At 42.8% G+C, this 26,251-nt stretch overlaps 1 protein-coding gene across 2 annotated transcripts in view; it reads left to right on the top strand.

Annotated features, from left to right (window-relative positions):
- Positions 1 to 26,251, top strand: part of GLRA2 (glycine receptor alpha 2) — a 169,818-nt gene that overhangs the window by 127,268 nt on the left and 16,299 nt on the right. For both annotated transcript variants that reach the window (XM_054581183.1, XM_054581184.1), the window contains exon 8: positions 7,406 to 7,555. In XM_054581183.1, the coding sequence (XP_054437158.1) occupies positions 7,406 to 7,555 (150 nt within the window). The remainder of the gene's footprint in view (positions 1 to 7,405; positions 7,556 to 26,251) is intronic.

Raw genomic sequence — 26,251 nt, forward strand, 5'->3', positions numbered from 1 at the left:
GAGAAATCCGATTTTCCTGGCATGAAATAGATGTCAGCTCTTTAATTAGGCAATAAAAATGGCAACTTGGCAGTGACACTGTAAGATAAAATCGTACACCACCATGAATCTTTGGCGTTACGATTAATTCGACGGTCTATATTTTTTCCGATGATATTTTTACAGTGACTGAATGTAGGTGAGAGACAAAACTGAAAAGCAGAGCCGGGATTCTCCTTTCCACCTTTGCTGATTACTTGCTTTAGACATGTATTTAATAAGCTTACTCTACTATCCCAGAAAATGAGGATGGAGAGGATGGTGATGTACTTCATAGCCCTCAACAAAACAGCTGCCTAGAGCTACCAAAGGCTTCTGTTCCAAGTCATAGAAGCACAAGTCCGGTTCCTGTGACCCACAGGCACTTTTCATGTCAAAAGCCACATTATCAGGGTTAATGACAATTTTTCTTCTGAGTTAGATAAAAGGGAATTGTACTGTAGAGAGTAGAAAAGCTTCTATTCTGCTTTAGCAGTGGTTTCCATGCATAGTGTGCGAATAATTAAACATTGACTCAAGCAGGTAGGTGTGACAGATCATTCCATTTAAAGAAAGAAAAATATCTTAGTATTTTGAGATTCCCCTACAAATTGCATTTTGTCTCTTTCCTATCAAAAATAATAATTGGTTGGTTATGGTCATTAGTAATTTTTCTCCACTGTAGAGAACTTCTCTATATTATGTTCATAACCACTCCTCCTTGACTGGCTGCTAGAGGGATGTCACAAACCCTCTGGGGTCAGCCTACAGGCTAGGACTGTGGGAATATTTTAGTTAGCAAATTGCTCAGTGGGAGCGCCTTGTCCATGAGGGATGGAGAGAGCACCTGAGATGTAAGGACAGATCCACTCTTCCGTGCTGGGGACAAATACCACGTAGAAAATGGCCCAACCCATGAACAACTGGCTTCATGACACAGGAAATGATGTAGTTTTTGAATACAGACAAAACAAATTATGGGACTAAAGTAAATAAATTCATGGCTTTGTTTTCCATTTTGAAACTGATCTGAATTATATAATTAATAAAAGGCTGACTCAAGAAAACTTGCCAAAGTTTTCAAAAATGCCAAGATACTGTTAAAAGAACAATACTGGAAATGTCAACATGATGCCAAAACTGAGCAATGAGCTAAATTCCATCATTTACCTGATCTGTTCAAATATCTGCTCTTTATTTAGTGCCACAGAAAACTAAACCACTTGACTGGCTCTACTTCTTCACGATGTAAAGTCATGAGAATAATAAGCATTTTTCTTGCCCTTAGTAAAAATAAACCAAGAACAATCTGGGTATCATCAGCTGTCAGCTTTAAAAAACATAAGCTATTTTTTTCCTTTTACTTCTCTCTCTCTCTCTCTCTCTCCTCCCCTCTGCCCTCTCTCCTCTTCTCTCTCTCGTCTCTGTGTTTTTCAGTATCCAAGCCTTTATATATAGCAGTGACTGTGAAAAGAATTTGAATTTATTTATGGCTTGAATAATGTGTCAATCCACAGAAACTATGGGGCAGTTACTATATGCACAAAGAAAGACTGTCACTGGTGGCATAGATACAAAAAACATTACTGAGTCTTTATTTGCTAAGTACCTAGTACACTTTAGCTGGGTGGATAAAACATGCATGCATGAAGCAAACACTACATTGTATTATCCTAACTGTAAGTACATTACAAATTCTAAAAATGGGTAAGACCACTGGGCTAGAAGCTAGCATAGATAGAGAAAGTATCACTCTGGAGATAGAACTTGAGCTGTTCCTTGAGGAATTATCTGGAAATAAAGATATAGAAAAGACAAGAAGAATTTCTACGCTGAGAGAAGAGTGTAAGGATTTCTCAACCTTAATACAATTAACATGTGGGGCTTGGAGAATTCTTTGTCATGGGGGCTGTCATATGCATTGTCGGGCATTCAGCAGTGGCAAAACCCCACTCCCCAGTTCGTACAATGAAAAACCTCTTCAGACATTGGGAATGGCTTCTCGGGGCAATGTGACCCCCAGCTGGGAACTACAGCAGTAGACACTGACACCTGGTTTTGGGAGGGTTGCTTTCTCGATCTCAGAATTTATCAGACTCAGAATTACTGACGTTTGGTGCTGGATAACATCATTGTGGCCACTGTCCTGTACATTATCAGATGTTTAGCCACATTCCCTTCCTCAGCCTACCAGCTTCCATTAGCACCTCCCACTGATTGTGACAACCCAAAATATCTCCAGACGCTGCTAAATGTCCCCTGGAGTGCAAACTCACATCTATTTGAGAACCACTGGGATTCTCAGTAGGAATGGACTTGGCTCCCTCAAGGGTAAGCAGAATTGCTTAAACAAAGTACAAGGTTTGTGTTAAAAAAGAGTGGAGTGAGACTGAATAACTAGGGTGAGCACATGCTGTGCAAGATCTTGGATACTAGAGCTTGTAATAGGCAGCCAGAGTCGTTCTTAAGCAGGTGTGTTGCAAAATAAAATTGGTGTTTTAAATTTAATCGTGCAGAAGCAAAAGGATAAAGTGCCATGGAGAGAAACTGAACACAGGGGGATCAGTTAGGAAATTGTTATCATAACCAGGTGTAAGTGTTGATGGTCCCAGGTGTAGTGACATCTTTGGAATGGAGACAAAAGGGTAAACTCAAGGGTGCTTTGCAGAAAGAAATGGTGAGCTTTTGCAATAGACTGAATGTTATTGATGGAGGCAAGGAAAGAACCAATGATGAAACTAAGGTTGCTAGTAGGAGGAAAGATTCAAATGAGATAAATGGGAAGGAGGGGCATTTCATGAATTTGATATTACAAATGCTAATTGCAGGCCTTTTAGAATTAACACAGGAATGCTGGTGGGAGGTCAGGTCTGAGTGATGAATTTGGGAGTGTTGGGAACACAAAACCCTGACATCTCTGTGGCTTAATACAATAAAAGTTTACTTCTCATTCACATTACACTCCACAGTGGAGTGGGTGGCTCAGGGCCTTTTTAAGAATCCCGACTTCTTCCATTTTGTGGCACTGCCATCTTAAATAGGTGACATACAAAGTGGCTGCAGAAGGGTTAAGCTCCAAGGATCCCGTGGGAGATTAGAGGCCTTGAAATGGTGTACATTACTTCTGCCCACTGGGGGTCCAACTGAAATGAAAATTTTAGTTTACTGGTGTCCCAGGAAGAAGAAATGGGATTCATGAGAACTTGGCCAGTCTCTTGCTGCAAGACGTGTGCACACGCACACGCACACACAAGAGTAAGAAGAAAACTATAGGAGTGAATGGATTCATTAAGGACATGAAGATTAAAAGTGAAAACTGAAAAGGAAAGAGCTCAAGGAACAGAATAAAAAATATTCCAGCAGAGGATTCAGAGATGTTGTTAGAAAGCTTGGAAGAGAACCAGACCTGTGTAGAGTTGAAAGCAGCAAGACAAGGGGAGGTAAATTTCTATAAGGAGTGAAAATGTCTGCTATGGCTAAGACTCTTGCTTTTGTAGACAGAGAAATTCACAAATATTAGAAAAGGACTTACACATCAGTACCCCACCTCAAAATCATCATTAGCCTATCATTATAAGCATTCTGAAACGCAAACCCCTCTGGCTGGCCTTCAATGCGCTGGCCCAGCGCATCTGTCCACGCTTCACTATGCCCTTCCCAGGTACCTGGCATACCCTGGTCACTGGACTGTTCACCATTCCCAAGCCCATCTCTCTCCCAGGTTCATGGCTTTGCCTTTCAAGCTTTTCCCACCCATCCAAGGTCTGGCTTTCCTCGAGCCTTAGGTCAAATGCCACACCATCCATCAATAAAGCCTTTCCTGATTTTCCCTGTCAACATCGACCTCCCTATACTCCATCGGCCTTTTGATCTTTCCTGTACTTTGGTACATGGGACCATCCATTCTGTCACATAACTTTCTCCCTCAATAGACCATGGGTTTCTCAAGTATCAAGCAGGGCCACTGGGATGTACAAACCCAGGACAAACCAAACAACACTATAATCTAGGTCAAGGGCTGGCAGTCTTCTGTAAAAGGCCACATAGTAAGTATTTTAGGCTTCGCAGGCCATATGGTCTCTGTCACAACTACTCAATTATGCCATTTTAGTTCAAAAGCATCTGTAGACAATATGTAAATTAATGAGTATGGCTGTATTCCAATAAAACTTTATTTATAAAACATATGGTGGACCAGATTTGATCCACAGGCCATAATTCGTGGCTCCCTGACCTATGTGAATGACACTTTCTGGAGCAGAGTGTGAATGGGATTTTCTGGGGTGTAGTCTGGGAAGTCCTACAAAGGGCTAATGTGAGCCTTCGTTATCCTTTTATCTTCTACCCCATCTCCCACCAGCACTTAGTGCAGTGCCTTCCATGTAGTAGGCTAGCAATGTTTATTTTTCTAAAGGAAATATGCCTGGAACTCAGTGAGTCATAATAGCATTTTGAGAGCTTAATTACCTTTGAAAACTATTTTGCAAGATTTTAGTAAAGTAGCTCAGGAAGGCATCGTGTCAGCCCAAGGATCATAAAAAAGAATGTGACGGGGAAGATGTGAGCTAAAAACATCTAAGGATTAGCAGCCCAAGAGAGAGAATCTGACATCAGAGCTGGGTAAAAGCAACAAAAAGGTATTTCAATCCTGAGAGACTAGCGCCAAGGGACATCACACCATATGTAATAGATGTCTCACAACACCCTCTAAATCCATGTGAATAATGCATTTAATACCAGCACTTCAATGCTGGAAAGAGTCAGAAACCAACCAAAATGATTAAGAGAGTGAAAGGATTCATTTATGAGCAGCTATAAAAGAAGCCAAATACGTGCTTGGCCTGCTGATGGCCAGAAAGAGATGGGGAAATGGTTTACAGATTACCGAATGTTGTAAACAAACACCAGGAAGGGGAGGAATGACGGTCAGCTCTACTGGACTCGGCTTTTGGTATGGACATGTCTCAAGCATTGACAAATTCCTTTCATTATTGGGTCTTAAAACATTTATGGGCCATCTGAATAATATATAACTGGGAACACTGTGATTGGAAATGCTCTATTATTACAAGAGAATAGGATTGCTCCAGAGGAGCAAATACAAAACAGATTATTGCTTATTAAGGAAGGAAACATTCCAGGAATGCTAGGTGTGCTGAGAGGATTGAAATACACTAACAGTTCACTCTTAAAAATATCAAACATACAAAATTGTGGATAATGTTATACAGTGTAGCGTTGTTGAAACTAAAGCACAGCAATGGGAAGGTGGCCAGATATTTCTCTCATTCCTTCCATCCTTCCTTTGTTCAATCATTTATGTATCCATCCATGCCACATGTCTAATGCTTACTCACTATTTGCCAGGTCCTGTGCTGCTGATACAAAGAGTAGCACCTCACAGGGCCTGTCCCGGAAAAAAAAAACAACAACTTCCAGAGCTAGTGGTGGAATCAGGGAAGTTTGTAGTCTAAAAAGGAACAGCAGATAGTTTCAATAAAACGTGATAAGGGAGGAAAGAAAAGCAGCCCCTAAAGTCCTGAAGGATTCTGAGGAGCCTGTCAATCAGAAAGAATGAGAACAGCGGCCCTGGTAGGAAGAGTGATCATTGACAGGGCTGAAGATGACGAAGTGCTGGATCACTTTGTCACCGCTTATGTGGGACCGACAAGTGGTTGAGATTGACTGAGACAAATACTGTAAGGAAGGTGGTGGCCTTAAAAGTAATTGGAATATATTAAGATGGTGAGTGATTTCTTTTTTCCTTGTTGGTTTTTCTATCTCTTCCAAAATTGTCTCCAATAAAATCCCACCAATATGCAGCCAAATCGTAAATATTTATATAGCACTTATTCTGTACCAGACACTATTTTAAGCACTTTGCATATATTAAGTGATTTTATCCATACAATTCTCTAAGACAGGTACTACTATTCCACATACAGAGGAGGAAGGGGCCACAGATAGGCTAACACTGGGCAAAGTTATGGAGCGTGTCAGGAACAGAGCAGTGTTTCTTATTGGGGCATCTCGCTGTGGAGTCTCTGCTTTTACATCCTCTGTGCTGCTACTAACTCTCTAAGTCAAGAACCTATTTTCACAGCATTTATTCCCATAATCCCAGTTTAAAAATTGATTTCACAAAGAAACATACAGTCAAATATTTGGGAGGAAGAATTTTCACAGCCCCCCAAAATAAAACTAAAATCACGTAAATGTCCTATCATACAGAATAATTAATCAAGGTATGGGCCATTATACAAACATTGGAAATGATGATTTAGAAGAAAGTTAAATGACATGGAAAATGCTCACTGTAAAGGTCAAAGGGAAATGCAAGATACAAACTGTATAATCCTACTAATGTGTTTGTGTGTGTCCAGAAAGGAAGTTCACTAGTCAGGCTGGGGTCCAATTCCAATCTTAGCTCTGCCACATATTAACTTTGTGATCTCGGGCAATAATTTAACCCCTCAGTAACCCCGTTTCCTCATCAGAAATTGGAGGCAATACAATTGCTGCGAAGGTTAGAAAACTAATACATATAGAATGTTTAAAATACTGATTGGCAAGAACTCAGTGTTACCTACCAAAAAAATAGGAAAACCGATTTAAAAATTAGAACTAGTTCACACACATTCAGGTGGCAGTTTGATAAGCATCCTTTGTGGTCTGGAATCTAATATATTACAACTTCCTCTAGTTATTTCCCCCCTTATATTTAGAGAAATAATTGGAAGTTAAGTGAGATGAGGCTTACTTTCCCTTGCAAGTAAGACGTATTTGCCTTGAAAATCTGCTTTATTAAACTGTAAGTTGTACTAAATACTCAACCAACCAGGTACCTTCCCCAAGGCTAGAGCCCTGATGCTTTATTTTGGTTCAATGTCCTTGAATTGTGATAGTTTCAAATCATTTAAGAAATGTGTTTCCATGCCAGGTAGGGTCAACAGATTGATGAAAATTAAAAAATTGGTTTTTGAAGGGCTGTAGGCCATACATAGTTTATTTCTCATCCATGTTTTGGAATGATCTTAATTATATCTGCTTTTAAATATTGGGGGGGGGACAAGAAAATCAGTAGTTCCGAGCATGGTGTCAACTCTATTTTACCTCAAAGCTTTGCTTTTATTTCTCTTTTCTTCATTAAGGAAATTCTTGCAGTCATCTGTGGAGCTGTTCTAGGGGAGGAGGTTGCCTGAGCGGGAGCGCTACACTGGGAGAGACGGGACAAGGCTCAGGGCTCAGGGGGGGCGGGGGAGGCGTGCGTGTAACATTCCCTGCTCTGCCCAGCATCTGCAAGGGAGGTCCTTCTGCTGCTCATGACATTAGGAACAGGGCTTCCGCACACGTTTTCATGGCGCCTCTCTCTGCCTGTCTCCCTTAGGTCTCCTATGTCAAAGCTATTGACATCTGGATGGCAGTGTGCCTTCTGTTTGTGTTCGCTGCCCTGCTGGAGTACGCAGCAGTGAACTTTGTTTCCCGGCAACACAAGGAGTTCCTGCGGCTCCGAAGAAGACAGAAGAGGCAGAATAAGGTACAGTTCAGCCTCAAGTGGACAGGTTGCACGTGAGGTGGTGAGCAAGCTAGCCAATGTAATTCAGGAAACAAAAGAACACATAATGGGCAAGAGGCTAAGGTTAATTTTCACCCTGACCTGTCCCGCCCTGTTGAATTACTGCTCAGGTTAGTCCTTTATAACAGGGGCACGGTTGTCACTTAGCAAATAAAAATACAGGGCACGCAGCTAAACTTGAATTTCAGATAAACACTAAACAGTATTTAGCATATGTATGTCCCCAAAATTGCATGGGACATACTTATATTAGTAAATTATTCATCATTTACCTGAAACTCAAATGTAACTGAGAGCCCTGTGTTTTATCTGACAACTCTAATTGGAGATTTTTACTCAATCTGACAAAATTACTTTAAAATCCTGTTGTTTTGAACATTGATGATTTATATGTGTGTGTATGTGCAACTTTGTGCACATAACTTACTTGATTAACCTTTTCATCAACTGCTCTGGCTTTATGTGAATAAGGTCCCTACCTATGTTGATTGCAATTTGACAAATCCAATCAGATGGATCTTATTGTCTTGACTTAAACTTTAATGCAGAAACCTGAACTTCACACTATCCAGAGGCTTGAGACTTGAAATGCATGGCTCAAAATCTCCAGTTTAGTGGTTCCCAAAAAACTTGCCTGAACATTCAATGAGCCTGGGAATCTTTCAAAAGTCCCAAACCTTGCCCATGCTCCAAACCAGTTCAGTCCCAGTCTTGGGACAGAGCACAGGAGTCAGTATTTCTGAACTTCCCTCCCACCAGGCCATTACAGTGTGTGGACACCTTTGAGAAGCACGGCTCTGGTTTACACCAGAAGGCTCGCACTTGTTTTCAGTTTCAGATTCTGGAACAGAAACATGCCCTGTGATATAGAGAATGTTAGTGCTGGTAATAATAGCGCTAGAGAACCGAAGTTAAAATTTTATATGCAAGAGATAAGAGATATTTTTCAAAATCCTCCCCTCCAAATTGATAAATTAAACCTGTTGGTAAAGCCATAGTTACACGCTACCCTGTCAGAGCAAAACCAAAAATGTTTCATTGTCAAGTTCAATGCTCCCAGCTCTCGATAGAAAACTGAGCATCTGTTGTGGTTTAGCTGATGCTTACACTAAGGAGCTTATACGTGTATGGGCTCACTGAGTCCCGATTACATCTACAAACTTTCCTGCACATACTCCGGACTGCTATCCTGCTGCTTGCCCTGTCTCTTTCTCTTCCTGACCCCTCAGGACGATGCTGTCCTGCCACAGCCTAAGGAAACATGCATGCCTGTGCACTCGCAAATACTGTCATTCTTAGAAACTGTGGAGCATCAAGCCTTTCTCAGTTCTCTCCTCCCCGCCTCCCTATCGGCGACAACCATTTCCTCAACCTCATCCCCAGGAATCTGGCATAAAGTGACACAAGTTTGAGGCCATTGTGCTACCCAGGAAATTTTACTAGAATGTGAGGGTATTGCGGCACACAGACTGTACTGCCAGAATTCTCTGGCATAGCATAGCAGGTGGCCACTGACGGCATGTTCTCCTAAACCAGAGACAGAAAATGAGTTTCATTTTGCTTCTCAAGTCTGAGTAATTGGAATGCTGTGGGGAGGATTCCTAGGCTGTAACTGTACCTAATCTTATCATAAGAATCACCTGGAGTGCTTGTTAAAAGTACGCATGCCCGTGTTCCACCCCAAACCTTATGAATCAGAGTCTACAGAGAGGTCACTGGGAATTACTCAAGTATTTTTCACAGGAGTCCCGGTGAGTCTTATTATGATAAAGTAAGTTTGGGGAAACCTAGGCAGTACTACAGCAGGTAGTAGCAAACGAGAAAGACAAAGTGGTAGAAAATGAGGTTGCAGCAATAGCTAAGCTCATGTTCATACAGGACCTTGCAGACCAGTGTAAAGGAATGAATTTTATTCTAAATGATAAAATCCACTGGTTAGTTTCACCATAGCAAGTGGCAGACCATTGTACGGATAGTCTGTGGAGTCAAGAATGGCAGCAGCAGATCAGTTAAGAGGCTACTGCAAAACTATAGGTGAGAGATGCTGGTGGCTTCGACTGTGGTACCGGTCAAGAGCGTGGAGCCAAGTGGTCAGGTTCAAGATTGATTGATTCATTCATTCATTCATTCATTCCACAAATATTTGCTTCCTGCTGTGAGCCAAGCACTGTCTATCGCCTTAGAATACACTGTTGGACAGGACACACAAAGAGCAATCCGATGATGAAACTTACATTCTAGTGGTTTATCCATTGGGCGTAAAACCAATAGGTCATGCTGATGCATTTCATGTGGGAAGGCGAGGAAAAGAAAAACATGGCTCAGATTTTGGGCTGAAGCAGCTGGGTGGGCAGTGTTACTATTTAAGATGGGGACTATTGTGACAGCAGCAGATTTGGGGTAGCACTCAAAATTTATATTTTGATGCTGTTAAATTTAGATGCTTATGAGACATGCCAGTAGAGTTGGCAAGTAATTAGATACACGTGGCATCCCTAAGGAGTCTCCCTGTAATGCCTGCCCGTATTAGGCATCTCAAGTATCCTCCTTGTTCCTCACTGCAATGCTTGAACTATCATTTCACTTTCCTCCTTCCTCACACCCAGCTCCCCTGAAGCCTCTGCAGCTGATTCAACTTCAGCACTGCTTTCCCCCCTCACTGCTGTTATCTCCCAGCCTACAGCCCCATTCCTTATTAGTTGATGACTTCAGCACATTCTCACTAGCAATCCAACACTCCGATTAACTTTATCTGTCCTGGAAGGGCTTCAATATCCATAGAAATAACTGACCCCATCCTCAGCTTCCCAATTCCCCGACCGCCTTGCTGTCAATTTTTCCTCTAGTCAACCTTAGTCATATACTCATATGGGTGTACTTACTGCTTCGTTTTCTGAAAGAAAAAAAATATTTGAGAAATCCAAGCTTACATGTTTTATTTAAAGATGTTCTTGCTTTTGACCGTGCGTCTCAAAATGGCTATTCAAAATACGAAGTTTAATTAACAAAAAGTTAAGGCTTGAGGGAGAGGTGGGGAGCAAAACAAATCAGCCGTGACCTTTGCAGTCAAGGCAGCTATTGTCATTGACGATTCCAGTTTGACAAAAAGAGCAGGAGACATTTCCAATTATTTGTCCCTTAGGCGTCTTTCTCTCTAAGGTAGCGCTTTTCAAGTTTTCTGACTGTGAACCATGGTAAGAAAAAAAAAAGGATACAAGAGCTAACAGAGCTTGAGTGCTTACCATGTAGCAGGCAGTGTTCTAGGCACTCCCCCTTAAATGATTTAATTCCCACAACTGTGTGAGCAGTGCGATCACCCAGCCTCGCCTACCATAAAGAGCCCTGGTTTTGCCTATTTTCCTGATGCTTTGTGTGATTCAGCATAAAATAACCTGAGATGGGTGTGGCCGCCCTCCACCTTGTACACCCGGTTTCTGCCATGGTGTGACCTTCCGGGGCGGGGAGACACCTGCACAGGGCACACATGCCCACTTTAGCACATGCCGTCATCTAGAAAATGACCATCATTATCCCTGCCCTCTTTTCTTGGCTCTTTCCGGAAGCAATGTTACAACAGACACTCTTTCCAGAATAGCTCAAAGGGGCTTGCTGATAAAACGCAGTGCGCTCAGGCACAAGAGGCTGGGGATAAATGAATCCTTTTGTCGGTCTCTGTCAGTGGTTGGACTCTCCTGTCCTGCCAGCCCCTTTGGGGTACCAGTTTTGGTCCATGACATGGCATGCAAAATCCATGAAGCCCAAAGGCCACCACTCAGTGGGGTCAGTGAAAAATAGAAAATTCCATGAACATGAAACAAAACAGAGGCAGAACATTCCTGCTGTTGAACATCTGAATGTTCATGATTGAATGATTGTTATTTTTACAGGATATAAATGTGTAACTGTTTCATTGTTTGGTAATGCCTTTTTAACTTTTGCAATAGTTAACATTATAAAGCTGCATTGCCTGTTAGTACCACTTTCCACTATCAAAATTGTCCTTGTTTGGCTACATTAAGTGGCCAACCTGCCAACAGTGAAGGCAGTGTTCTTATCTCCGTCTTACAGACGAGGAAAGGAAAGCAACAAAAGGTTAAGTAAGACACCCAAAAGCCAGACATGCAGGCAATCCGGCTCCAGCGTCCCTGACTTTAACTGCTGCTGCTCAGTTTACATTCTACATCTTACAGTAGGATCCATTCTCTCATTCACACACTCTCTCTCTCTCTCTCTCTCTCCCCCCTCCTTCTCTCTCTCTCTCTCTCTCTCTCTCACACACACACACACACACACACACACACACACAAACACACAAGACACCTCTAATATTTTATAATGCACTCACACTCTAATATTTTCTATTCTGATTTTTTAATGCTGGTCATCAGGGATGGGATTATGGTAAGGCAAATGAGATAAGTCACACAAAAGGGTCAGAACCTGTTTTTATTTAAGGTGATATTTTGTTCATCATGCGTTTTTGCATTAACAATGAAATTTTTAATGTTTGCTTTAAAATATTTATCTGGAGGAGTAGGGTTTTGGCATCTCCTTAAATTTTGTACCTGAGGCCTTACCTTGCCCTAGTTCCAGCCCAGCTGGTCATGGACAACTAAATTTTCACAGACCCTTATAGGTTGTGGTCACAGGTAAAAAAACACCACCACTTCCAATGAAAAAAGTTATCTCTTTGATTTTCCATGGAAGAACTGATCTCCACAATGCAATATAGGTTGATTCTTTAGAAGGTATTAGTAAAAACAGGAGCAGATTGTTTCCGTAAGTGACATTAGCATTAGGATTCAAGGAAGATATTCATTGAGAAAACATGTGAGGTTAAACTTACTGGCATGGGAAGAGTGCCTGGTGTTGACTGAACTATCAAGGTCTGAAATGGGGTCACTTTCAAGGCGGGGGCGGGGGGCGGGCAATTTGCAACTCGGTGTATTTGCTTTGATTATCTTTCCTACATCTCTAAAAGCAGTGACTGTCAGTTGTACCAAAGCAGAGTTTCTCAAAAACAATCAAGCCCAGATCATTGCTGACAGAATTTGCAAATCCCTATGGTTGAGCCAGCCCCCGTTTGGTAAGATACTATTTTTACGTTATCTCGTCAGCTCCAATAAGCAGTTCTCATACCGCGTGATGTTATGACAACTTCCCCGCAAGAACTTTGAAGACTCACACGCATTTCTCCCTTTCCTTTTATATCTGGCCATGCCCTATCTGACCTCTGGCACTGTGTCTGACTTCAGATGTTTCCAGCTGCCCACACAGCCCTTCTTCATGTTCAGTGACTAAACAGACATTGTGGCTTAAGAGCACAGTTAGGACTTCCAGGCTATCTAATGATAAGCCACCTTTTAAAAGGAATGATGTTAACACACTGTGTAGGCTTCAACCTCCCTCGGAAGAAAACAAACTAATTAGGCAACAGGGTAAGAAAGGGAGGCTGTGAGCAAAATGTCTCAGGTGATGTGAACCCGGGAAAGTAAGAATTCAGTACTCATTGTTTTCATCATTTTCTCTCCCCTCCCTCTCCTTCTCTGTCCTTTGAATCTTAGCTAAACTGTTCATTCCTCAAAGGAGAATTTCCTGATCCTACACGAGGCTGAAATAATCCCACTCTCAAGTACTCGCAGTCCCTGATTTGTTCCTTTTCATAACGTGTCACTTCTACCCGTTTGTTGTACATGAATAGAAAATTAAGATGGTAATGGGAGATATTCTTTACGACACTTTATTTATTAATACCTGACTCCTGCTTTCCACCGATCATCTTCCCATTGGCCTATTAGAGGGAAATAAACTTACAAAGACCACGAACTACCTTCTTTTTACCCAAGTGTCAGCCTCAAACCCCAATGCAATGTCCCAGGAGGGGACCAACTTAAAAGAAGCCCTTGTCCCTCCACTTTGCTGGTCCAGGAGCCCTGCACTATTTTCTTCCTTAAGTTCCAAGAGTCTGAGATCTTCTCTTTCCAAGAAAACACCAGGCCCCACTGATGAAGGGCAAAAGACAAGGACTCAAAGCAAATGGTCTCCTGGGAGAGGCTTATTTAAATCAATGGGGTCCTGGGAGGTTCCCAGTTAGATGGGCACTCCTCTTCCTTAGGGGAAAAAAACTCCTCTTTTCCTGTAGACATCCCCTCAAACATTTCAGGACAGTGAGCTAGCAGGTCTTTTCAAATCTTCTCAGATAAATAGATCTAGTCCTTCCTATGATATGGCTTACAGCCCCTCAGCACACTGGTGACCCTTTCTCTAGTTTGTAAATGAGCATCTTGAAGTCTGAGTCACGTAACCTGAAAAATAGTTATATGATCAACATGTAACACAGAAGAGCAGTAATATCCCCCCTCTTTATGTGCACTTTTTAATAGAGCATTAAATTACAGTAGTGCTTTTAAGTAGTCATAGTCCCCTATTGGCTCATTTTGACCTTGCTAATGCTTGTTAATTTCCCAAGTCTTTTTGTCCTATTATTAATACGAATAGCTATCAAGTTATCACCTCTTGATTATGTGCTTGGGTTTTTTCTAACCTAAAAAAGGACTATATTTCTTCCTGTAAAATTTCTCCTCATTGTATTTGGCCCATTTTCTAGGTTGTACTAATCTTTTTGATACTGATTTAGAAAATGACTAGCTTTTGTAACATTGACAAATAGGTGTCCACACCCTTCAGCCAAAGGCCACAAGAAACAAGCTTGTATGTAGTTAAACAAGTTGGGTTTACTACCCTTTGCACTGCGGGAGAATGCACACCATGAGGAGCCATGGAGCGGCGCCCCTGTTGGAGCGGCGCCCCTGTAAATTGGGTGATTTGAGAGGCAGCAGGGGTTTGCTCTAGATTGGGAGCTGTCAGAAGGCAGGGGAAATCCTATGACTGGGCATCTCAATAAATCTTATCTATAACAGGACAGACTAGATAAACTGAGGATAAAATTATAATTGGGCCTGGGTGGGGTGGTTCAGTTAGTTGGAGCATCGTCCCCACATACCAAAAGGTTATGGTTTGATTCCTAGTCAGGGCAAATATCTAGGTTGCGGGTTTGATCCCTGGTCGGGGTGCATGAAGGAGGCAAGCAATCCACGCTTCTCTCTCACATCGATGTTTCTCTCTCACATTGATGTGCCTCTCTCCCCCTCCCTCTCTTCCTCCCTCTTTAAAATCAATAAATATATCCTCGGGTGAGGATAAAAAAAACAAACCTAAAATTGGTAAGTAAGCAGCACTCATTTTAACCAAAAGAAGGCACAGTGACCTTCCTTTTGCCTGTGCTTAAGACAAAATTATGAAGTGGTCTAGTTGTCTTTCATTTTCTCGTGGTCTCAGATTAACCTTGTCTGAGGTTGGTATTCTGAGAGAGAGCTTGAAATTTTGGAGTTGTGGTGTTTGCTTCCTAAAATGGCAGGCTAAGCTGCAGACATTCCAATGGAGGCTCTATAATGTAACAGTTCTGCGTCCTTGGCAGGTTACTTTAAAAACAAAAAAATTTCTCTGTGCCTCACTTTTCTCATCTGTAAAACGGAGTTAACAGTATTCACCTCATAGGATTGTGGTGAGAATAAAATGTGTCCCGTGGGTAAGGCTCCTCAAATAGGCCAGGCACATGGAAATTTCTATGTTTAGTGATTGCTCATTTCAGTATCTACTCTTTCTACCACAAAGACACGTAGCAGACTTCAGGTCATAAAGCTTTTGCTCAGTTTATTGGGGAACATGTTCTACAAATTAAAATCAAATATCTTGGAATAGCTGCAAAAGGCTGCCTGCACACTCCCTCCCCTATTCTACTCCTCTTTCTTTCACAAAGAGAAATTAGATTGCACAACAAGATGTGACCCATGGACAGCTATTTTTATAATCATAGGATGGAAATAATGAGTTTGTGCTTTCACTCTACAGTGTTTAAACTAGTAAAGTGGAAAGAATTAGGGACTGAAATCTTCCATTTTACCTCCCACTGATCCTGGCTTTGGCTGATCTACATATTAAGTACAAGGGCACTTTCCCCAAAAGTGAGAACCCATTAAGACCCTTCCAAGTCGATTAGAATGTAAACTGACTGTGAAAGAAGGCTGTTGAAATGCAGATACTACTACCACTAAGCCTAATCGACCAAACAAATCTAAGCAAACGAGGAACCCACTGAACTGTAATCAAAGGAGGGTCAACCTTGGGGAATCTTGATTAAGATTTCGCACATTTTTCTCCTCTTCTCCCAAGGTTTAGAGCAGTGGTTCTCAACCTGGATGATTCTGCCCAACAAGGGACATGCAACAAGACACGTGTTTGGTTGTCACATCTAAGGGGAGGTGCTACTGCTCAACATCCTGCAATGCACAGCCCCCGTCACAAAGAATGATCCAGCCCTAAATGTTGATAGTGCTGCCATGGAGAAAAGCCTGGTTTAAAACATTGTTAGGCTACACTTCTCAATATGAAGTTATCTAATTATTTTGTTCCTTGCATGCAAATTGCATCTCCCTTGCAAACATCTGCCCACTAAGCCAGGAGCAGACTTTTTGTTCTGCTAACCTCAGTCAGTCACTCCCTGCGTGTCTCATCCAGGTAGGGCCACTGGGTGATGGCCAGTTGTCTTACCCTTACATTAGAACAAGGCAAATTCTATCCAGCAGGCTGTCTTTGAAAATTTGATTTGTTTATTCAAATTCATACTCAGTTGAGTACAAACAGAAACTAAATCTGACTGGCTTCCTTCAATAAGACATAAATCACGCGGATGCACACAGCACATGCCCTGCCTAAGATCTCTGATGCTATGTATACTTGCATAGTATACATGAAATAAGGCAGAGCCCACATCTGGGAAGTATTCGGATCACACTCTGAGTTAATATCCAGATTCTGGCCAATGAAGATGCTTGTGTATGGGTAGGAAAAAAAATAAGTTCTTTATCACACCTATTTAGGGAATGTACTGTGGTGTGAAGAGTTGCAATAAAAGCTTATTTTTAGGATTAGCACCTAAACATGGGTGTTGAACAGGCACACGCAATGATGTTTAGTGTTAAAAGAAAGTGGGAAGCCAGAAGGACAGTGTTAAACAAAGAGAACACCAATTTCATCCATTCCACAAAGAATCCAGGCAGAATTTTATATTGGGTTTGTTATCTATACTGGGAGGATGCATATAAGAATCCTTGTTAGTCTAGCAATAAGCACAGGAACTGAGAATAACCAATAAGAAAAGCACTTGTCCAGTTGCAGACTTCAACAGTTTACAGACTGGCATTGGCATATGGACTACATCTCGGTCTTTCTACTCTAGATCAGCACTTCCCAAGCTGGTGCACAGGAGAACCACGTGGAGGCCTAGGTAAAACACACATTCGTGGGTCCCAGCCCAACAAAGTCTGACTCAGTGAGTCAGCACCTGAGACTTCACTTTTCCTCCAAGCAGGTGCCAGGGGGATACACTTTGATTAGTGAGGGTCCAGAGGACTCCTAAAATGGCTTTCAGTAAAAACAAAGCTATGATTACTTCATACCTTTGCTACTACTGTGTCCATAGTCATGTCAAAGACATTAACCACAGTAATTCCATAGTAGGAAACTAACCATCGAAAGATTAACCAGCAGAAAAGAAGGTGCTCTATAAAGACTTTTTAGACTGGAAACCTCTACGGATCTTTCTCCTTGTCCTTGGAAGGGAATCCCTAGAATATCCATGAGTTTAGCTTTTTTTTCCCCCTCTCTCTTTCAAGAAGAATACAGTGAAATGGTATGTGTTCTCTTTTGTCATTTAGCATTTTTTCATATTGTGCCACATGTTTGCACAAGGTATTTAAAGAGGATTTCATAGAACGTTAATTAAGGTAACAATTGCTTCCTTAGCAAGCAGGATGTTAGAGAGCTTGTAACTCCTTCTCGAGGGAGGTGAAGGCATGTTTGCTTTTTGTCTTAAAGGTTGAGGGGTTTAGATGAGTCTTGAACAGGCTTGTGTGGATTAGGAATGTGGACTTAATTGTGAAAGCCAGTAAGAATAAATAAATGCCATGGTACTTTGTACTTTCCCTATACCACCAGGGCAGAGAGCGGGTGCTTGTCAGGCACATAGAGGCCTGGAATATTTTTAAGGTGTTTTTCTTCCCAGCTTGTTCCATTTTGCTGGGTGTTATGATAGCCTGTTATGTTAGGGCTTGCGATATGGAATTCTCTTTTTGCAAGATGCAAAGAGATTTGCAGAAGCAGCCTTGCAAATGAAATCCCTGTCTCTCTAGTGTCTCTCCCCAATTCTTCCTTTCATCTCAGGCTACTTTCCATTATCTCTATTTTCTTACTACCTTCTTTCCTACTAGATCATACTTTCCTGTCTCTAATTTTCCTCTTTTCATAATTTGCTCTTTCCTTTACCCCCAACCACATGTCTTCAGACGATCTCATTTTATTCACTCCTTCCTTCACAGACTTAGTGTAAACGTATTGCACACCTACTACAAGACCCCAGGAATAGCTTTGGCCCTTGGGATGCTCCCAGTCCAGGGAGAGGCAGACTAATAAGCAGACACATTTTCTATGTACATAAGACATGCATTGTGCTAGAGGCCATAGGAGCGCAATGGGAACACACTGGAGGACCCCTGCGGTGATCACTGTCGATGCCCCCCCTGTATCCCTGTGGCACCCACTGTTTCAGTACACAGTCACAGCTTCCTACTGTGAGCTGCAGTCTTCCTCGCTCTGGGGAGAAGGAGAGCGTCTTACCCAGGCCCCAGAAGCAAGCTCAGGTTTTGCAGGGCAAGCTGGAAATACTGAGGATTGCTCTGAGACCAGCCAAGTGCCAATAATAGCTGGGGATAAATATTCCAGCCTCCCTGTCCCTCTGAGGCATGTTCTGGAGTGACTCCCAGTGGTGCCCAGTGGGAATGGGACTGAGCCCCAGTCACCCACACCATAACCTGCTTACTAATGCACCTCGAATTGATGTTCTATCCTTGCCTCGCATTCCCACCCCTTTACCGGGGCCTTCCGAGACCACCTCCCAAGTAAAATATTTGCACTCAAATCCTTGCCTTGCAGCCTTTTAGAAAAGCCAACTAATACAAGCACTGGGCCATTACCTGAGCTCGCTCAGACTCGAATGACAAGACAGGAGAGCTAGGCAAGGAAAGGTCCTATAGAATGCTAAGAAGGCTGGACTTCCTTGTCAAGGCAATGGGAGACTAATAAAGGTCTTTGAATAGGGGGACTGGCATAGTCAAATTTGCATTATGGCAAAAAAAAAATCAATCCAGTTGGGCACTGTAAGGAATGATTCAAACAGAGCTGGACAGTAGGCAGGAAAAACAGGAGAAGGTTCTTGCTGAAATCAAAGCCAGAAGTGATGAGGGCTTGAGTGGTACCAAGAAATTAAATGATCTCCCAAAAATTAAGAAAACAAAATCAATAGGGTATGTACTAGTTGAATATAGAGAGTGTAAATGGGAAGAATCTTAAGATAACTTTCAGGTTTGGTCAAGAAGGGAAATGTCGTGCTGTGGGATGAAGCCTAGCTGGTCGAGGTGCAGATATTGAGTTCAGTGAGGGATAAACTGAAATGGGGACATAGAGGCGAAGATGTCCATGAGGTCACCTAGAGATCAGGAGAGGGGAGTGGCTGGGCAGACATATTAAGGATGCACCGGGATACAGAGAGAGGTTAAAGCTATGTATGTGGAGATTACCTGGGAGATATACTAAGGGTGAGAAGAGAGGGAAGAGGGGGCTGGGCCAAAGAAGGGGGCTGGGGACAAAGGCCTGTGAGCAGCAGCACATCAGAGACAGGCAGGGGACAGTAGGCGACCAGGAGTGTGTGATCACTTGGAAGCCAGAAGAAACAGCCAGGAGAAGTTCACAGGATGCGTAGTTCAAATAATGTCAAGGCCAACAGGCTGCCATGGCTTTTAAAAGCTCAGACGCTGGCGACCTCAACAACAGGGTCAGTGGAGAGACGGAGGCAGACACAAGGTATCATGGGGGATAGAGGTGAAAGGGGAAGTGAGGAAGTGAGGACACTGAGTATAGTCAACTTTCCCAAGAAAAAGGACAGAGGTGACTGAACAGGTACACAGACTGTGAGTTTGGTTTACGTTTGTTTTTAATGAGAGACTTGAGGAGCACTTAAATGTTGATGAGAGAGAAGGAAGGAAGAAATAAGGAGAGGGTGTATTTTGGGATGGGCAAGCAGGATGTTGAAGAAGTCCGCACTTGACGGCATCTAATTGTTTTCTGTGACAGAGGAAACACGTTCATTTTCAGAGAGTAAATAAGAAAGTGGCAGAGCAGAAAGGGTGAAAACAGCGGGAAAGGTTTGAAATATTGGTGAATTGGGAAATGCATTGCCAGGAGCCCACAGAAGTTTTCCTAGCAGCCTTAGGGTTGGGCTGAGGTGGAGGTTTAATCCGTTCAGGGCATCAATGTGGCAGATTGGGTGAGTTTTCCCAAAGGGGCTCAGCAACTTGAAACAAGAACAAAGTGGTGGCTTCCAGGACTGGTCCAGCAGGACCAAGTGAAATTAAAATGTGGAGCCCCTTGCTGAAAAAACAAGAATTTCAAGGCAACAACAGCAGACCACTACACTGAGAACAGGACCCTTCTGAGCACGAGCTGCTGTGTGTCTGTGCAGGTCACGTGCCCATGGAGGGTGAGGGTGTCGCCAGACAGAACGGACAAATGGACAAAAGTAAGGCTCATGTGATGGTCCAAGGGAGTGGGTTAGAGAAGTGAATAATGTAAAGAGGAGAAGAATGAGGATGAAAAGAGAACATTTTATATATAAAGGAAAATGTGACCAATAAAATACAGTCATTACCCCAACCCCGCTTATTTTTTTCAATAAAAGTTACCTTGGGCCTTTAACATCAATGAGCCCTCATTTCTATAATCAAACTTGGGTGAAGTTTAGTCTTGCATTGCACATAGACCATTTTTGCTATAAAGGGAATTCAGTGTTAAAAGGAAAAGAAAAACTTGCACCAACTAGTTTTCTGTGCTATTTTTTTATGCTACGACAGAGAGACTCACAGGCAAATGAGGCTTAAATGCAAGCTTCAGCGATGACCAAGAATGTTGCACCAGAGAACTGACCATTCACCTGGGTCTTGCAGCAGGACTAGGGATTTCACAGATGAAAACGGGGCGAGCAGGGCATTCAGGATGAGGGAACAGTGATACAAAGGTTCAGAGGCAAAAAACAATGGGATGCTTTCAGGGGGCAAGGTGCTGGGGAGTGTGCCAATGAGGTCCGAGAGGAAGAAAGACTTCCATTGTTCATGAAGGGGGAGCCACCGCAAGGCTTGAGAGACACTATAATCACAGTGAAACTGTAGAAATATTACTGTGTAGAAAGGGTCAGATTGAAATGCGGCACAAGATCAGAAAAATGCTGCTTCAAGCATTCCTATTTAAACACACTTTTAATTCTATAATTAGTCTACACTTACCTGCAAGCACCTCCCCCTCCCCGAGGCATAGCTCATGATGAATATGCGCTAGTTCATCTTTTTGTAATTTTGCTGGAATTACCTTTCCAAATCTGGGATACACACCAAGGCCTTCGCAAAGCTTGTCAAACAATCATAAATACAAAAATGCCTTTGTGGTTTGAATTAATTTGCAGTAACTAATGCTTCTCATCATTGCTAGAACATCACCACCACTTTGGTGCCTTGAAAGAAGACGAATTTATTACCTACAATTCTGAGGGTCAGAAATCCAAACTGGGCCTCCCTGGGCAAAAAATCAAGGTGTTGGCAAGGTGATATTGCTTCTGGAGGCTGGTGGGAGTTCCTGGGATTCGGGGCTGAGCAAGGAAAATGATACACTCACCAGAGGCAGCACCACACAACAAGCTGTACGGGATGGACTTCCCAGGGTTGGACGAGAGGGAAGTCTCTCGCAGCATGAGATGGCCCACAGGCTTACAGCAAGGACCTACCACCCAGAAGGGAAGAGAGTATCAAAGAGGGGACTTACTGTCTAGGTGACGTTGCTCAGCAGCACACAGGCAGTGTCTGTATCCGAGAGCTCCAAAGGGCAGCAGCAGCTTGAGGTCTTATAATCACCAATAGCAGATGCTGGGCATAGTTTCATAAGGTATGCCAAGTAGGCAGGCTGTAGATGGCTAAAATATGCTTGTTTTGGCCACTTTGAAAATTATCCAATGTGTAAAGTTTGCATTCAGTGCCAGCAGGCTTCTGAGCAAACAGGTCTCAGCCTGCAGTGAAGAAATAAACAACCAATATGCAGTGGTCACCTCGGTCTCATTTCCATAACAAGGTTCTAGGGGAGAATCTCATTTCTTGCCTTTTCCAGCTGCTAGAGATCACCCACAGTCCTTGACTTACAGCCTCCTTTCTCCCTCTTCGAAGCAGGCAACGTTGCCTCTCTCTGACCATTCCTCCATAGTCGAGTCTCCCTCTGACCACAGCTGCGAGACGGTCTCCACTTACAGAGCCATATGATTAAATGAGGGCTCACCTGGAAAATCCAGGGCCCTCTACTTAATTCCTTAACTTAATCATACCTGCAGCCTCCCTTTGCCCTGTTAAATAACACATTCCCAGGTTCCAGGAATTAGAACATGGACATCTTCGGTAGCCATTCTTCTGATGACCACACATGGCAATGGCTTCCTAGGACCATCTGAGGGAGTCTGCGGGCCACTCTAGTGTGTCCCACGCATACTCCAAGCAAGCTAGAAGTGCCAGCTGGTGAACACTCCAGGAGTGACCCGCAACCACGGAGAGCTGGGGGGTTGGTGGCCTAATACCCAGTGCCCTCACAGCCCTTGGTAGGTCAAGTCTGCGTTTCAGTGATTTGCGCCACACTTGCCAACAGTGGTGATCCGCCGTCATGACATCCTTTCCTGACCTTCCTCCTCTCCCTGTCCCGCTTCCTCTCTCCCTCCCAGCACTTCCCATACTGCCTTCCCAAGGAACTACTTGCACTCCCATCCTTATCTTGCGCTTTAGAAAGAACGAAAGCAAACTAAGGTGCCAGGCCCCCTGGGCCAAGGGCCTGATGTCAACCACAGTCCCATTTAACCCCATCCTCTGCCTCCTCGCCAAATACCAAACAGATCCAAGGTACCTTCTGTGCCCAAAGTGTGGAAAAAGAGGGCTAAGGATACAGAAGGAGCAGCAAGTGCCATCCCTGAAGGCGCAATAGTACTTTCTCCAAATTACAGGTAAACAATTGAATTTCAACTATGGCAACTTCCAGCTGGCATTACTAAAATTTTTTTTGTGCTACTGGCTTTTCCAAACAACTTGACAGGTTTCATAATACAATTCTATTTCTTTATGTCCCTAAAATCTAGCCTGTGCCATCAGCTCTATTAATATCTTAGAAAGTCTATGACGGCAGATATCGTAAACCTTCTCCTTTAACTGTCCAGCTCTTAATTGCTCTAGAATTCTTTATGGTGACACAAGCTATGCTGATTTCAACATAACTGGACTCATAAAAATATGAAACTGAATAAAAGAGAAGTCTGGTGCTTCCCTGATGTTACATTAAAGAGATGTCGGTTTGCCTAATCACGGTATTCATTTGTCTTCTATCAGTATCATAGTTTGTAACAAGCTCATTTGGGAACAAAACATTTAAGTAAAGCTGGAGTTATTTCCCACTTAATTGATGTATTATCATCAGAAGCAAGTGCAACCATTTAGAAAATAAATGACCCTGGCTCTGTTCAGAAGTATAAAGAAATGGCCCCTGTTTTCTTAGTTTTAACTCTAAGCTGCTGGACAATCCTAGAATTCATTTGTTCAACAAGTACTTTGTCGAATGCTTGCTTTGTACAGAGGTCTGTTTTAGACAAAGGAGAGTGAGCCCATGAAAACTGCCTGAAACCTGTTTTCAGGCAGCTTTAGAAATCAGTAAGAGGAGAAATTCAGTGCAAACCGTTTCTAATATGGGGTAAAGAACATTAATCCTAATAGTTATAGAGTATAGAGTATAGTTATAGTTATGGAGTCATGGCAATTTCTGGAAAGAGAAAGCCCCTCCAGCTGATGATGAAGGGCTATTCTCAAGGAGGAAGTGGCATTTGTAAATTCCATTTCATCTTGGAGTGCTAACTGTAGCGTAGTCTAACCTCATCTTGGTTTTGAGAATAAATGAAATAGAATAAAATAATTAAATAGGTAATGAACATTCCACTCCTAAAGGCTCACCAGAGAACGGCCTCATCCTACCTTGCTGATTGCCTGTCCTTTGCATCAGATAAACCTGCTTCCCACAGTGAGAGAGTCAAGATGAAAGTGGATATAAAGTGATATGGAAATCTCCCTTGGTCTAATGCCCTGGTTCTCAAGCAGGGGCTATTACGCCCCTGCCCCAGGGCACACTTGGCACTGTCTGAAGGCATTCTGAGTTCTCACAACTTGGGAAGGTGGGACACTCTGTGTCCCTGGCACAGAGTGGGTGGAGGCTGAGGAATGCTGCTAAACGTCCCACAATGCACAGGGTACCGAGGATGAGAAATCCTGATCTAAGGGCGAGAGACATGCTGTGCACACAGAGGACTGAGCTTTTTGACAGAAAATTTTTAAAAAGCTTAGTCTCATAATTACAACCTGCTTATGAACAAAGATATCACTCCTGTCAGGAGGAATTAATTAAAGCTAGTGTAACCCAAAAGGCGATACAGCCAGAAAAACCTTTAAATTAGAAATTTCTTCTTTAGCTAGTTAGGTTTTTACTCTAGACAAGCTTCTTTTATTTACTCTGGAAAGTAAAAAAGGGATCCAAAGCCTGGTTCTTTGCACTGGTAACAGAGATATGAATTTTGTTGGGAGTATGATTTAACTGCTTTTTACGAAGTTGACATGGGTGTAAACATTAGTAGGCTAAGGCATTGAACATTCCCACTTCATTTCACTTCACTGCTAGATTTTTTCAAGAGCAGGAAATGTCACACCGGATATGAGCCCTATTTTCTAGAGCTAAGCTAACCCACGAGAGCAAGGTTCTCAGTCCTGCCTGCACATTATAGTCCCTAGGGGCTTTTGAAGATTCCCTGCGTCCAGACCCCACCCCAGATCAATGGCATCAGAATATCTCTGGAAATAGAAAGAAAATCAAGGCACCTCGATTTTGTAAAGCTTCCCACTTGACCCCAGTGGGCAGCCAAGTTTGAGAATTATTGCTGTAGACTTTTGCTCCTTAAAGTGTCACTTGGTGACCAAGCAGCACCAGCGTCACCTGGAACTCGTTGGAGATAAGCTCTCGGGCGCCACCCCGGACCTAGGGAATTGGAATCTGCCTTTACAACAGGAACGCCACCCCCTCCCAACTCCCGGCAGGACACGCTGAAGCTTGAGAAGGGCTGCGCTAGAGCATAACGCAAATAGTCCATTGAAAAGTGTGCACATTTATACTGTGCAATATGCACAGTATAGAACAAGGCACACGCTATTGGGGCCCCAAAGCGCTAAATAAAATCAACTTTCGCTGAATGAAAAGTGCTAAGTTCATCACTATGGCTGCCTGTGTTTTTGCAGTCAATTTTATTTCTTTTTTTAAATATTTGTATTTATTTATTTTTAGAGAGGGGAAGGGAGGGAGAAAGAGAGGGAGAGAAACATCAGTGTGTAGTTGCCTCTCTCGCACCCCCTCCTGGGAACCTGGCCCAGAATCCAGGCCTGTGCCCTGACCGGGAATCAAACTGGCAACCCTTTGGTTCCCAGGTCAGCACTCAGTCCACTGAGCCACACCACCCGGGACTATTTCTTTTTAATGATGAAAGATTTCAACCATATAGAATAATGTATTCCCATGTTGCTTGTTGTGCTATTCTTCTTAAGGCGAGCAGCACTAGCTATTTAGTGGCCTGGATGATAACTAGCTATTCAGCACTAGTTATCATTCTGGTGCTGGGAGCCAAATGGGAAACCCACAGCACACCTCTTCCTGTAACTGAGAAGGCGCCCCCTCAGCCCTGGGTTCGCATGCGCAGGGGGAGAGGACCTGAGATGCCATCCGAAAGAATCCATGCCAGGGCGAGGGGCTTCACCTTAGTTAACAGGACTGAAGTGTGCACACGGGCACCATAGTAAAACAATTGTTCTAAGCAGTCATTCGGCTTTATTCTGGAAAGCACAAAACGCTTCAAATTAAGGTAGTTTGGCAGTAATATCTCCACAGGGAATTTATGAGGTTTGCTAAATGTCGTACAGCCAGTTTCTGGCTGCCAGACTTTAGATGCCTTAATTCATCATAGAATCATCGACTGCTCTTTCACACTTCCTGTGATTAAAAAAAAACAACATAAAAATCCCTGTCATAAAGCCAGCTTTCCTCATCCCAGCCAAGTACCCTATCAACATGTTTCATTATAGCAGCCTTTTCTAGAGTAATTCTGCCATGTGAATTTCTGTCCTCTTAAAAAATATGTACCTTTTCTCTTCAACTCCTACAAATAAAGAGATGGTAGAGAAGCACAACATGGTGAAATGAGTTTCAGCCAGCAGTATAGGCAATTGAATTCAAATCCTGGCTGGTATTATATTTGCTAGGTGACTTGGAGCCACGGTCTGATCACTCTGGATCTTAGTTTCTTCATCTGCAAAGGGGCCTCCTGAAACTCTTTCTCATGGATTGCTATGAGGAGTAAACAAGATTAAGCATGTGAACAACGGC

This window comes from Pteronotus mesoamericanus, unplaced genomic scaffold (assembly GCF_021234165.1).
Source record: "Pteronotus mesoamericanus isolate MK-2021 breed Mesoamerican mustached bat unplaced genomic scaffold, CSHL_Meso_final contig_65, whole genome shotgun sequence".
Lineage (NCBI taxonomy): Eukaryota > Metazoa > Chordata > Mammalia > Chiroptera > Mormoopidae > Pteronotus > Pteronotus mesoamericanus.